General features: G+C 36.3%; 1 protein-coding gene across 3 annotated transcripts in view; it reads right to left on the minus strand.

The window, feature by feature from the left end:
• MAP3K20 (mitogen-activated protein kinase kinase kinase 20) overlaps nt 1-13,057 on the minus strand; it is a 213,110-nt gene that overhangs the window by 100,316 nt on the left and 99,737 nt on the right. For all 3 annotated transcript variants that reach the window (XM_004476783.5, XM_004476782.5, XM_071216293.1), the window contains exon 3: nt 11,353-11,440. In XM_004476783.5, coding sequence (XP_004476840.1) covers nt 11,353-11,440 — 88 coding nt within the window. The remainder of the gene's footprint in view (nt 1-11,352; nt 11,441-13,057) is intronic.

Raw genomic sequence — 13,057 nt, forward strand, 5'->3', positions numbered from 1 at the left:
CAAGATCCTGAAGATGCTTCCCTACATTTGTTTTATAGTCCTGGTTCTTATATTTAGGTCATTGATTCATTTTGAGTTAATTTTTGTATATGTGTGAGATTTCTCTGCATATGATATCCATTCTCCCAGTACCATCTGTTGAAGAGACTATTCTTTCTCAACAGAGTGTACTTAGCAGTCTTATAAAGAATCAATTGGCCATAGATGGAAGGGTCAATTTCTGAACTCTCAATTCGATTCCATTGGACTCTGCTTTGATGACAGTTTTACGCTGTTTTAACCAATGTAGCTTTGTAATAAGCTATTGATTTTTTTCTCAATTTCATTTATTTCTGCTCCAATTTTTGCTATTTCTTTCCTTCTGCTTGCTTTGGATGTAGTTTGCTGTTTTCCTCTAATTCCTCCAGGTGTGCAGTTAGGTCTTTGATTTTAGCCCCTTTCCCTTCCCCTTCTCTTTTCCCCTCCCCTCTCCTTCTTTAGGAGGTACAGGGAGATTGAACCTAGGGCCTTGAACATGTGAAGTGTGTGCTCAACCACTGAGCTACACCCGTTCCCTCTTTCTTCTTTTTTAATGTAAATATTTAGGGCTATATATGACCCTCTCAGCACTGTCTTTGCTGCATCCCATACATTTTGATATGTTGTGTTCTTATTTTCATCCATCTCAAGATATTTTTATTCATCTCAAGATTAAAAAGAATTACTTTTGAGCTACAGTTTAAGACAGTGTTACCTAATTTCCGTATTTTTGTGAATTTTCTAGTTCTCTATCTGTTATTGATTTCCAGCTTCATTCCAGTATGGTCAGAGAGGATGCTTCTTATAACTTCAATCTTTTTAAATTTATTGAGACTTATTTTGTGACCCAACATGTGGTCTATTCCTAAAGAAAAACCCATGTGCACTTGAGAAGAATGGATGTCCTGCTGTTTTGGGGTGCAGTGTTCTGTACATGGCAGTTAGGTCTACTTCATTTATCATATCATTCAACAAGTTATTTGTTTCCTTATTGATCTTCTGTCTATGTTCTATAACTACTGATGAGTGTAGTGTATTGAAGTCTCCAACCCTTACTGAAGAGGTGTCTATTTCTCCCTTCAATTTTGCCAGTGTTTGCCTCATGTATTTTGGGTCACTGGGGTTAGGTGCATAAATATTTATGATTGTTATTTCTTCTTGGTGGATTGCCCCTTTCATTTTATTCATTTTCATTATTTTTTTTAAACATAGGGTTTTTTTTTTTAAAGATTTATTTATTTCCGCCCCCCACCCATTGTTTTGTGCTCGCAGTCTGCTCTTTATGTCCATTTGCTGTGTGTTCTTTGTCTGCTTGTCTTCTCTTTTGGTGGCACTGGAAACTGATCCCAGGACCTTCTGGAACGGGAAAGAGGTGTTCAATCTCTTGCACCACCTCAGCTGCCTGGAATTGCCCCTTTTATTAATATAGAGTGTCCTTCTTTGTCTCTTATAATAACTTATAATTTAAAATTTATTTTATCTGGTATTGGTATTCCTACCCCAGCTCTTTTGTGGTTACTATAGAATATGCATAGAATATGCTTCTTCCATCCTTTCACTGTCAACCTATTTGTATCTTTAGGTCTAAGGTGAGTCTCTGGTAAACAACATATAGTTGGATCATGCCATTTGATCTATTCTGCCAATCTGTGTCTTTTGACTGGGAGTTTAATCCATTAACATTCAGTCTTATTACTGTAAAGGCATTACTTAACTTCTGCCATTTTGTCCTTTGGTTTTTACATATTGCTTTTTTTTTTTTTTTGGTTTCTCTTCCATTAATAAACCTTCTTTTCTGTATAATTGGTCTTTTGAAAAGTATCTGACTGATCCTGTTCTCATATCTGTTTTTTCATATTTTTAAAAAATCTTTTCTTTGTGATTACTCCAGGTTTGGTATTATACAACCTACATATATAAACTATTACTTTGAAAAGATATCAACTTAGCTTCAATAGCATTCATATTCTCTACTCTCATATCCCTTTTTCCCTCTTTATGTCGTTTTTGTGTCAACATTACTTCTTTATACTTTGCTTGTCCAATGATCAGAAATATGCCTTTTACTTGTTCAATTGTATTCTGACTCTTACAGGAATTAAAGGGTAGAGTTATATATTGAGGGAAGAGTTATATTGGGTTTTGCATTACCCTTTTAGTTATCTTTCCTGAAGGTCTTCATTTCTTCACACTACTCAAGCCTCTCTCCTGTCCTTTCCTTTCAACCTGAAGAAAACTCTCTATAGTGATTCCTGTAGGGCAGGTCTTTTGTTGTCAAACTTTCTGTTTCTGTTTATCTGTGAGTATTTTAAACTCTCCCTCATTTTTAAGGACAATTTTACCAGATAAAGAATTTTGGGCTGACAGTTTTTCTCTTTCAGTACCATAAATATATCATACCACTCCCTTCTTGCCAACATGATTTCTGATGAGAAATTGGCACTTAGTCTTATTGAGAATTTCTTGTATGTGACAAATTGCTTTTTCTCTTTTTTGTCTCTGGCATTTGAAATTCTGATTACTATGTATCTTGAAGTAAGTGAGTTATGGTTTATTGTAGTTAGAGTACATTGCAATTCTTGGGCATGTATGTTTATTTATGTCTTTCATAAAAGTTGAGAAATTTTTGGCCATTATTTCCTCAAATATTCCTTCCACCTCTTTTCCCTTCTCTTTTCCTGCTGGGACACTCACGACATGACTGCTGGTGCATTTCATACTGTCATTCAAATTCCTGAGACACTGTTTGATTTTTTTCTATTCTTTTCTATACCTGTTCTTCTGGTTGTAAGATTTTGATTGACTTTGTGCTTTGGTTCACTGACACTTTCTTCTACCTCTTGTTGTTTGCTACCAGTGTTCTTTAAATCCCCATTACTGTGACTTTTATTCCCATAATTTCTGTTGTTTCTTTTTAAATTTTCAAATTCTTCTTGATTTACTTTTATTTATTCCCTCCCTCATTGTATGTACTTGCTATCTGCTTGTCTTTTTTTTTTTTTTTTTAGAAGGCACTGGGAACCAAACCTGGGGCCTCCTATGTGGGAGGGAAGCACTTAATTGCTTAAGCCACCTCCACTCCCTGTTTTGTGTGTCTCTCATTGTGTTTCCTTACTGCATCTCTCTGTTGCATCATTTCACTACGTCATCTTGTTGCATCAGCTCGCTGTCTTGCTTGTCTTCTTTAGGAGGCACTGGAAACTGAACCCAGGACATCCCATGTGGTAGGTAGGAAACCAGCTACTTGAGTCACATCCACTTTCCACAATGTCTTAATATCCCATAGCTCTATACTCATATTTTCCTTCATCTGCTTGGATATAGGAAATTTTTTTTTTTTTAAAGATTTATTTATTTATTTAATTTCCCCCCCTCCCCTGGTTGTCTGTTCTTGGTGTCTATTTGTTGCGTCTTGTTTCTTTGTCTGCTTTTGTTTCTTTGTCCGCTTCTGTTGTCGTCAGCGGCACAGGAAGTGTGGGCGGCGCCATTCCTGGGCAGGCTGCACTTTCTTTTCACGCTGGGCGGCTTTCCTCACGGGCGCACTCCTTGCGCGTGGGGGCTCCCCCACACAGGGGACACCCTTGCGTGGCACGGCACTCCTTGCGCGCATCAGCACTGCGCATGGCCAGCTCCACACGGGTCGAGGAGGCCCGGGGTTTGAACCGTGGACCTCCCATATGGTAGACGGACGCCCTAACCACTGGGCCAAAGTCCGTTTCCCGATATAGGAAATTTATTTGAACTTCTTTGCTTAGTTCCAATTATTGTCTCCTCTTAAGTTTTAATTTGTTTCATTGAGTCTTATCTTCCTGTTTCTTAGTAGGAGGTTGTAATTCTTTGTTGATGTCTGGGCATCTAATTATCTTTTTTTAAATGAACAAATTTATTTCAAATTCACAAAAAGAAAAGAAAAAGACGGCTCAACAAGTTATGGAAACATTATTCCTAAAAAGTTCTGCTTCAGGTACTTTTATCTCATCTCATTCCAACTGCTAACTCTGTTGCTCCTATAGTGTTCAGAAAGATACACAGATGAACACAGATCAGTTAAATGACATAGTCAAGGGCTCCTTATTAATTAAAAAAAAATGAAGAGAGAAAAAATGCTTAATTATATTCATAAAACCAAATGCCTCCATCTTTTTTTACCTTTAGAATTAATATAGTACCAACTTTACTTTTACTACACAAACATTACAATGTTGTTATTAACTATAGTCCATAAATTAAATTAGGTATTTTTTTCCCATGTATCACCACATTCTTAACACCCTGTAGTAGAAAAACACTCCTGTATTCATATTACTAACCACAGTAAGTTAGACACAAAAGGACGAATATTGTATGGATTCACTGATATGAATCAAATACAGTTTGTAGACTTACAGAGTTAGATTATGAAGTGTAGGTTGGTAGGAGATGGAATGTGGGATGATAAGGGGTAGACAATGCTGGATGTATGTAGAATGTTTAATAACATCAAATGTAAATATGTGGTAATGGTTGGACTTGATGGTAACACATTATAATGAACATAACAATAACTGTTGACTTATGGATGAGATTCTGGTGGAAATAAGTAATGTAGAAAGATTAATGATAGTTGGAGGACAGCTGGATGATAATATTGGGAATGTATAACAATGATTTTGGAAACAGATGAAGACTGTGGTTAATAATAAGAATGATCCAAGGTGATTATCTTTCCCTCTTGCCTATTGTTGACTGGCTTTGTGTTAAGGCTTTTTGTTTTTGACACCTGATCCACAGGGACCAAGTCCACAGAGACCCAGGGCAGAACACAAGACATTGAGATGTGTTGCATACAAAAGGATCCCCAAGGGAAAAAAAGAAAGAAAGAGAGAGAGAGAGACCACATCAGAACTTTTGATAACAGGTGTGCATACTCAATCCAGTCTTGGTTAGTTGGACTGTCATAGTTAGAACTTGCTTTTTTACCAGTCTGTCAAATCTCTGCCTCTGGATTGGGGTTTTTAGACCATTCACATTTAATACAATTATTGATATGATTAAATTTACATTTGCCATTTTATTTTATCCATGTCTCCTGTCTTTTTTTGGTTCCTACTACACAGATTTTTATTGTGTTAAATATTTTTAATGTACCATTTTAATTCCTTTATTGTTTAACTACATTTTGGAGTGATGGTCTTAGTAGTGGCCTGAGGAATTATAATATCCATCTTAATTTAACACAATCTATTTCAGATACAATCCCAGGTATTGGTTCTTGTGAGGGCTACAGAGACCCGCAGGTTCTATGGTCATGGCAGATGGAGTTCAGTGCCATGTCAGTTGGCCCTACTTTGGAGTTTGTGTTCCTGAGTGTGATGGAGTTGGACTCAGATGTGATCTTTGTTCACAAACCTCTCCTGTCACTTTTAGCAGATCTGTGGCTGGTGCTGGGGTTTAGTGTATACTCAGGGGACCTGAATCTCTGGACTGTCCATGTGATAGCCAGGCCCTGAGCCTCAACAGACTTGCAACTCCTATCCTCTGATTTATTGAACTTATTCCAGTCAGCTAACAGGGAGGAGAAGAAAGTCAACCACCACAACAGGGAGCCAAGAGTGCCTACAGCTGCAAACATGAGAACTGCATCCATCATCCAAGTGGAATCTAAGCACCTCTTGATACAGAGGTGGAGTGGACATAGCCATCCCAGGGTCCACAGAATGGAGGAGTGGAGTATGAATTGGAGCGGACTTGCTGATACTTTATTCTGGAATTGTTGTGATTAGTGATGGAAGTAAATGTGGCGTTGAGGTGGAGAAAGTGGATGTGATGGCTGCTGGGGGTGGGGAGTGGGAAGAATGGGAAGAAGAGATGTGATGTGAGGGCATTTTCAGGACTTGGAGCTGTCCTTGGTGGTACTGCAGGGACATTTACTGGACACTGTTTGTCCTTCCATGGCCCACTGGGTGGACTGGGGGAGAGTGTAAACTTAAATGTGGACCACTGACCATGTGGTACAGCAAGAGCTCAGAGATGTGTTCACCGAGTGCAGTGAGTGTCCCATGGTGTTGGAGGAGGTCATTGTGGGAGGAGTGGGGTGAGGGGGGTGGGGGGTATATGGGGACCTCATATTTTTTTAATGTAACATTAAAAAATAAAGACAAAAAAATAGTAAATTACAGTAAAATACAGAAACTTTGCTGTAATATAGCTCCATGCCATTTCCCATCCTTTATGCTATTACTGTAATATATAGTACCTACGTTATAAAGTCAGCAATAGTGCTATAATTACTGCTTTATAAAATCTTATGTCTTTTAAAGATTTTAAGAGTTGTGAAAAATAAATATTTATGGCATCTTCTATATCAATGTACATATTTACCATTTTTGGTAACTTACTTTCTTCCTGCAGATTTGAATTATTGTATGGTACAATTTCCTCTTAGCCTGAAGGATTTCCTTTATTAACTCTTGTAAGGTGGGTCTGCTAGCAACAAATTCTCTCACTCTTTAGCCAGGAAAGCCTCTATTTTGCCTTCTTTTATTTTTTCCTTTATTTTTAAAGACGCTTTAGATTACATACATGTTACATTGAAAATATAGGGGATTCCCATATACCCCAACTCCTCCCCTTCCCCTACTTCCCCCATTAATAACATCTTTCATTAGTGTGGTACATTCTCAACAAATGATGAACACATATTGGAGCACTGCTACTAACCATGGTCTATAGTTTACATTGTGGTTCATACTTTGCACCACACAATTTTATAGGTTTTGACAAAATGTATAATGGCCTGTATCCGTCATTGCTGTGTCATGCAGAACAATTCCAAAATGCCCCATGTTATACCTCTTCTTCCCTTTCCTTCCCCTCAGAACCTTTGGTGACCACTGTCTTTATCTTAATGTCACAAGTTCTTCCATTACTAGAATAATAATAAGTCAACTTTGCTCCATAATTGGACTCCCCCCATATGTCTGTTCATTCCCCAGTCTTGAGGATTTGGGGATGGTCATGCCCACTCTACTTCCAACTGAGAAAAGGCTTAGATTCCATGGGGCAGATAGATGGAAGCCACTTGCTTGCGGTTTTAAGTATACTCTGTTTTTTTTTTTTTTTGGGATAGGCATTGTCCATCATCGTCCTTTTGTTAGTTGTCTGGGTGAGTCCCATGAACTGGAGAGTAGGGGTTGGCTACAACTCTGATGAGATTCAGGACACAACTGGCATATGAACTGAGTGAAGATTTAAGTCTCTGGGACATACATTTAATGGGTATAGTGCTAATTATAGGTTCAAATAAATGGGGCAGAAGAACCATGTGTAGGAAAATTCTAAATTAGACTGTCTCTGATACATTGGGGAGATAAGTTATCATATGTTCCAAGATAAGGTCCACTGATGGGATGCCTATTTCCTGGGATTTTTAAAAAACATTAATTAAATAATAGTATAGTATGGACTTAGTAAGGTGTCCGTGGTTTTCACCTGACTGGCAAAGGGGTACGTGGAAGAAAAAAGGTTAAGAACCCCTGCCCTAAAAAGTAGTTTATTGGACTCTAGTATAAAGTATTTCTTTGAATTTTAAAAGAAAAGATTCTAAAGAACCACATTAAGTAAATATTTCCTTCTTATTTTTAAGTTTGCTTTTCCCTTTGAGTTTTATAGCAATAACAGTTTGAAAACGTAAATATATAGTCAGTATTATTGAAACAAATACCATTACCATGGAAATTTCTTTATAATAGAACAAATTAATATGGGCAAGTATCTGGAATTTGTTATAACAAGTTGTGACATTTGTCTCTAATTGGGTAATAAGAAAATACCAACAAAATATCAAAGCATCCATTCAAATTAGATGAGTCTGTGCTTAAAATAAACAAGACCAAGTTGAAGGAAATGAAATTGGGCACTTAAAATATTAATATGTTTTCCATGTCTGACTTTAATAAGAATTTGGTTCTGCTGATGAATCACATAGAATTAGTGTACTCTCTTAGAGTAGTGATAAGAGGTAATGTAGAATAGGTAATAAACTTAAGAGGTGATATTGGCCCAAGAGCAGACAGATGTAATTCCCTAGGCCCCTAAGATGCCAAAATACCTTCCTCTATAACCTGGCACCCCGTGTGCCACCCTTTATTCTTAAATTACCAGCTACTCTGATGCGGGTTCTTCTCTCTGGCTTCCTAAAGAGCTGCGTGATCCAGTAGCTAACAACCCCTCCCTGCTTGTCCCAGGGATTACTCTATCCTCCTTCCCTTACCTATTGCCCTCAAATATTTATGCTAGTAAAAACAGCAATAACAACAAGATAAAAAGGATGGGAGTATTACAGAATTAAAAGTTTCCAAAAGATCAAAAAAGAAAAGATGATCCATTACTGTATTTCTTCTTTTGATTTTACAGTGTGAAGTTCTAATAATTTCTTTGTAGATCTGGAGGAAAGACACTGATTTCCTTTCCAAGAGAAATGGAGTTGGCTATCTCTTGGACTCCCTACCCCAAGTATCCATATAAATAAGTTTCATAAGATTGTGATGAAAAGTTTCAGCAAACACACATGTACAAGTGTACACGTACATATTCTAATCCAGAGTACACCTATTCTAGTCCCTTAATTCACAGTTGAGAAAACTGAGATTTGGACAGATCAGTGATCTACCTATGAAGTTTTTGCAGAATTAAGACAAGACCTCACATCTACCACTTCCCATTCCTGTGCTCATTCTATTATATAACTCTGATAAACTATTCTTGTAAGTCCTCAGTATTATGACAACAGCTGCCTATTGCAACAATCTCTTCTATTAGTAAAAAAAAAACACAAACTCATGTTAAAATGGATTAGAGCCATTCAAGCTTCCACACTCAAAGTTTCCAACATCTGAGAAAGATGATGGGGTTCTACAGAGGGACCATTAGCTAGGCTGGGCAACTGAGGTCTATCTGTTTGTCTTTCTCTTTCTCTCTTTTCCTTCCCACGCTAAAGCTTTTTTGTATTCATTTCAAGAGACATGGTAAGTGGTATCATCCCCCATCCACTTCATCTCTTCATTTCCAAACTTGGCTCAGTTGGTATATGTACTGCTACCTATGCACAGAGTGGCCTCATCTATTAATGCATAAGGTTGGTTGAAAAGGTTCACATATTTCTTTGGTAGATGCTTGTAAACAAACATATAATTATTCTCCAGGAACAAATGTAATCACATCAAATTTATCATTTTAAAACACAAAAACATGGCTAATGGTCTTTTTAATAATCAACCACATAGGCCAATGAAAGAGCGGTAAACCATAACTCATTATTAACGTAAAGTTCTGAAGCTTGTGTTGCTTTAAAGAAATGTTTATTGTTAACAATTTCTAATTTATTGGATTTACAGGGAAACAGATGTAGATATAAAAGAACAACTCAATTATAACCAAAGAATTTCGGTAAGTATAGGTATGAGTAGGGAATGGTAGAGTGGTACATGAAATAAAGGACTAGTGTAACATAAATTCTAAATAAAACCCAACTGACTCATCAAACTACTTGAATTTTTTTCTCTCTTTTGGATGAGAAGAACTAGGTTGAATATGCTGGCTGCCGGCTAAGAATGACTGCATTTCACATCCTCCTTGAGACTGAGACTAAATTCTTAGAAAAAGCAATTCACACCATGATTCAAGTCCCTAAATGGTCCTTGTCCTCACTCAAGAAATTAAACGTCTTCATGAATAGCTGAGTCCATTGAGTTAGCTAAGCTAAGTTTTCTCAAAAGTATTAAGCACTATGGGTATAAAACAAGTAGAGTTCTAGTCTCTTTAGAGAATCACATGTTCATCTGCTAGATAAAAATAAATTGGCCACAAATGAACATCAGAAAATTGGATTCAGATTTATAAATAAAAATAACTACAAAAAAGTAAATACAGTGGACAAGGAAAAGGGGAACAATATGGTAGCCAGGTCAGAGAGAGGATTTAACTTTAAATCAGATATCTGACCTAAAAGGTAGTATGTCTTACCCCTGAACAAAATAAACTAGTCTCAGACACTCAAGTTAATAGGAAATATATAGGTTCAAATAAAAATTGCCACATTCTGCATTTGAGGTACAGATCTAAAGATAGCTAATTGGTGATGAAAGTCCTTCCACTTAACTTTTATAGATAGGTTAAAAAAAAAAAAAAGGCTACTCATCAAAGTAGAAAGCATATTAAACTTCCTGTATCAGAAAATGGAAATAACAGTAACCATGAACCTTTCCTCGATCTTAAGAACCACTGTGAGAAAAAAAAAAAAATCATTGTGCTCATTTCTTTTCCCAACTTAGCTTATATGCAAGAAGAGCAGTTTGTGTATAAAAGCAACTAAGAAATTTATACCCTTCTGGTTCTACCACTAGAGCACAACTTGGACAAGTTTAGTCAGAGCTTCAGTTTTTTATTTGTTAAACAGAAATTATTTTACTATCCCATAAAGTTATTGTAACTATTAGATGAGACGTTTAGAAGAAAAGTACCTAAGACAATTCTTTTTAGTTAGGATTTTTGTTTTTGTTATTTTCTACGAAGACTTCTAAATTCTTATCACTACAGCAGAAAAAGATAGGGCTAATCTTTTAAGATTTTCTTATTTGTTGTGGTTTTAATCAAATAATTGCCCTAAAAAGAACTTGGTTAGTTATTCTTTGTAAAATTGAACATTATAGTTATTTTAAACTTATACCTGCTCATTGGATCGTACAAATAAGAACATAAAATATAAAAAATATGTATTTCTAGTCTTCATGAAGCAAAAATTTTTATGTGCTCCTTATTGGAAAGAATATTTTCACCAATTATAAACTGCCACTCCAAATTAGGTGATAATTTAGATTAAGGTCATTACCAACTCAGATGACCAAATCTGAAAAATACTGTTCTCAAGTCAGGGACCTTGAAAAAGGAATGCTCTAATGGGATTAAAATGCCTTGCAAAGAATTACAACAGGAATAGCTCAAGAAATCTCAATTTGTAAAAGGTTACAGAGTTAAAAAAAAAACATCGTTCATTTCAATTAATTAAATGAAATTTTAGTCAAACAGCACCTTTAAATATTGGTATTGCAGCTGCAAGTGCATTTAAATAGCATTTACGCAGATATAATTAGCACAATTAAACATGGGTAGAAGTGGGAACACCATTCTTAATTATATTGATATAATCAGTTTTATTAATGCTTGGTAGCAACAAAAGTGACATCTGACAGTAGCACACAATTCATAACTGAACCTAATATTAAGCATTTTAGCATATTAAGGAACCTAAAGCTAGATAATCAAGGAAAGAAAAAAGTCAAATAAATCAGTTCCTACCTGTGACGATACCATAGTTGGGAGGTTCAAGAATTACTCCATAAAATTGGATGATGTTTCTGTGACTGAGAACACTGAGTATTTCTGCCTGTACAAAAATCAAATGCAAAATTGCATAAAACTTCCCATTTTTAATAGTCTAATAAAATAGATGTCTACTCAATTTTCTTTTACATACATTTACAAAGATACAGACGTGTTCAACAAGTATATGATGCTGATAAATCTCTCTTTGGAAGTATTCTAGAGTTCAACATTTCTATCAATGGGGTTAAAAAGAGGTAATGAAAAAGGTGACTGAAGAAGAGAGATACTCTATTTATGGATTAGCCCTTTCCCTAATAATGGAATCTATTTTTTCTGCATAATTTCTCTTCTGGGGCTGAAGAACTGACCTGTTGGTTCTATGACTGAGTAGTCATTTGAAAATTAAGGTAGGGGTTTTATAACTATTAATGGAATAAATTCAACTAATGTCCATTTGTATTATTTAATAATATACTATTGCTCTCCTGTGTATGCAAGGTACTGTAAAGGATATAAAAGCGTATTCTTGGTCTTCAACAGTGACTTGATAGGGAAGTTATATTTGTACTCTTTGATACATATTAAGTTCTAGTAGAGTCTACTGAAGAGTGACACGATAAGAAATTATATTAATTAATCATAATTTTTAAAAGGAAAAAAGATACCACAGTGCATAGGTGCTATGATCTATAGAAGCAAATTCTAAAGATAAACTAAATCACATGTATTTATTAAAACTTTTATTACTTTAGTGGAGTTAAAATATGGCTAATCAGAATTATAATTAGATGAAAAATCATGTAAGTTAAATATAGAAAAGGTTTAATATTTTAAAATGAAAGGCATAGTAGGAGATTTATAAACTGCCCACCCCAGGAAAAGGATCATCAGGAAGAATGTCAGCAGCTAATGAAAATGGAGAAACTACAGTCATAGGGAACTCTCTTCGGGAATATGCACACTATATATCAGTCTTATTTGCTTTAAATTTTTCGAAGGATAAGGGATGAAATTTCATTAAAAACATACTCTGTGAGAAATGATACTGAAGGCTGTGTAACTAGAATTTTGAGGGTTGGCATGGGGCCAATATGGTATCTAGAGAAAGGATCACTAATTGGCTGAGACATTTTTCAAGGTTGATTTCACAATGTTTTTTCCTTTTAGTAATAAAGGTGTTGAGGAGGCTATTATAGCTTAATGACATGACTTTTTTTTTTAAGATATATTTATTTTTTAATTTCTCTTCCCTTCTCCCTTCCCCACATTGTCTGCTCTGTGTACATTCACTGTGTGTCCTGTGTCCACTTGCATTCTTGTCAGAAGCACCAGGAATCTATGTCTCTTTTCTGTTACATCATCTTCCTACATCAGCTCTCTGTGTGTGGCGCCCCTCCTGGGCAGGCTGCGCTTTTTTCATGTGGGGTGGCTCTCCTTGCGGGGGTGTACTCCTTGCACATGGGGCTCCCCTACGGGGGGGCGGGGAAACCCTTGCATGGCATGGCACTCCTTGCGCGCATCAGCACTGCACATGGGCCAGCTCACCACATGGGTCAGGAGGCCCTGGGTTTGAACCCTGGGTCTCCCATATGGTAGACGGACACTCTATCAGTTGAGCCACATCCACTTCTTGAAATGACTTCTTAACACGTACTACATGCCTACTGTGTGTACAGGA

This window comes from Dasypus novemcinctus, chromosome 7, assembly GCF_030445035.2.
Source record: "Dasypus novemcinctus isolate mDasNov1 chromosome 7, mDasNov1.1.hap2, whole genome shotgun sequence".
NCBI classification, from domain to species: domain Eukaryota; kingdom Metazoa; phylum Chordata; class Mammalia; order Cingulata; family Dasypodidae; genus Dasypus; species Dasypus novemcinctus.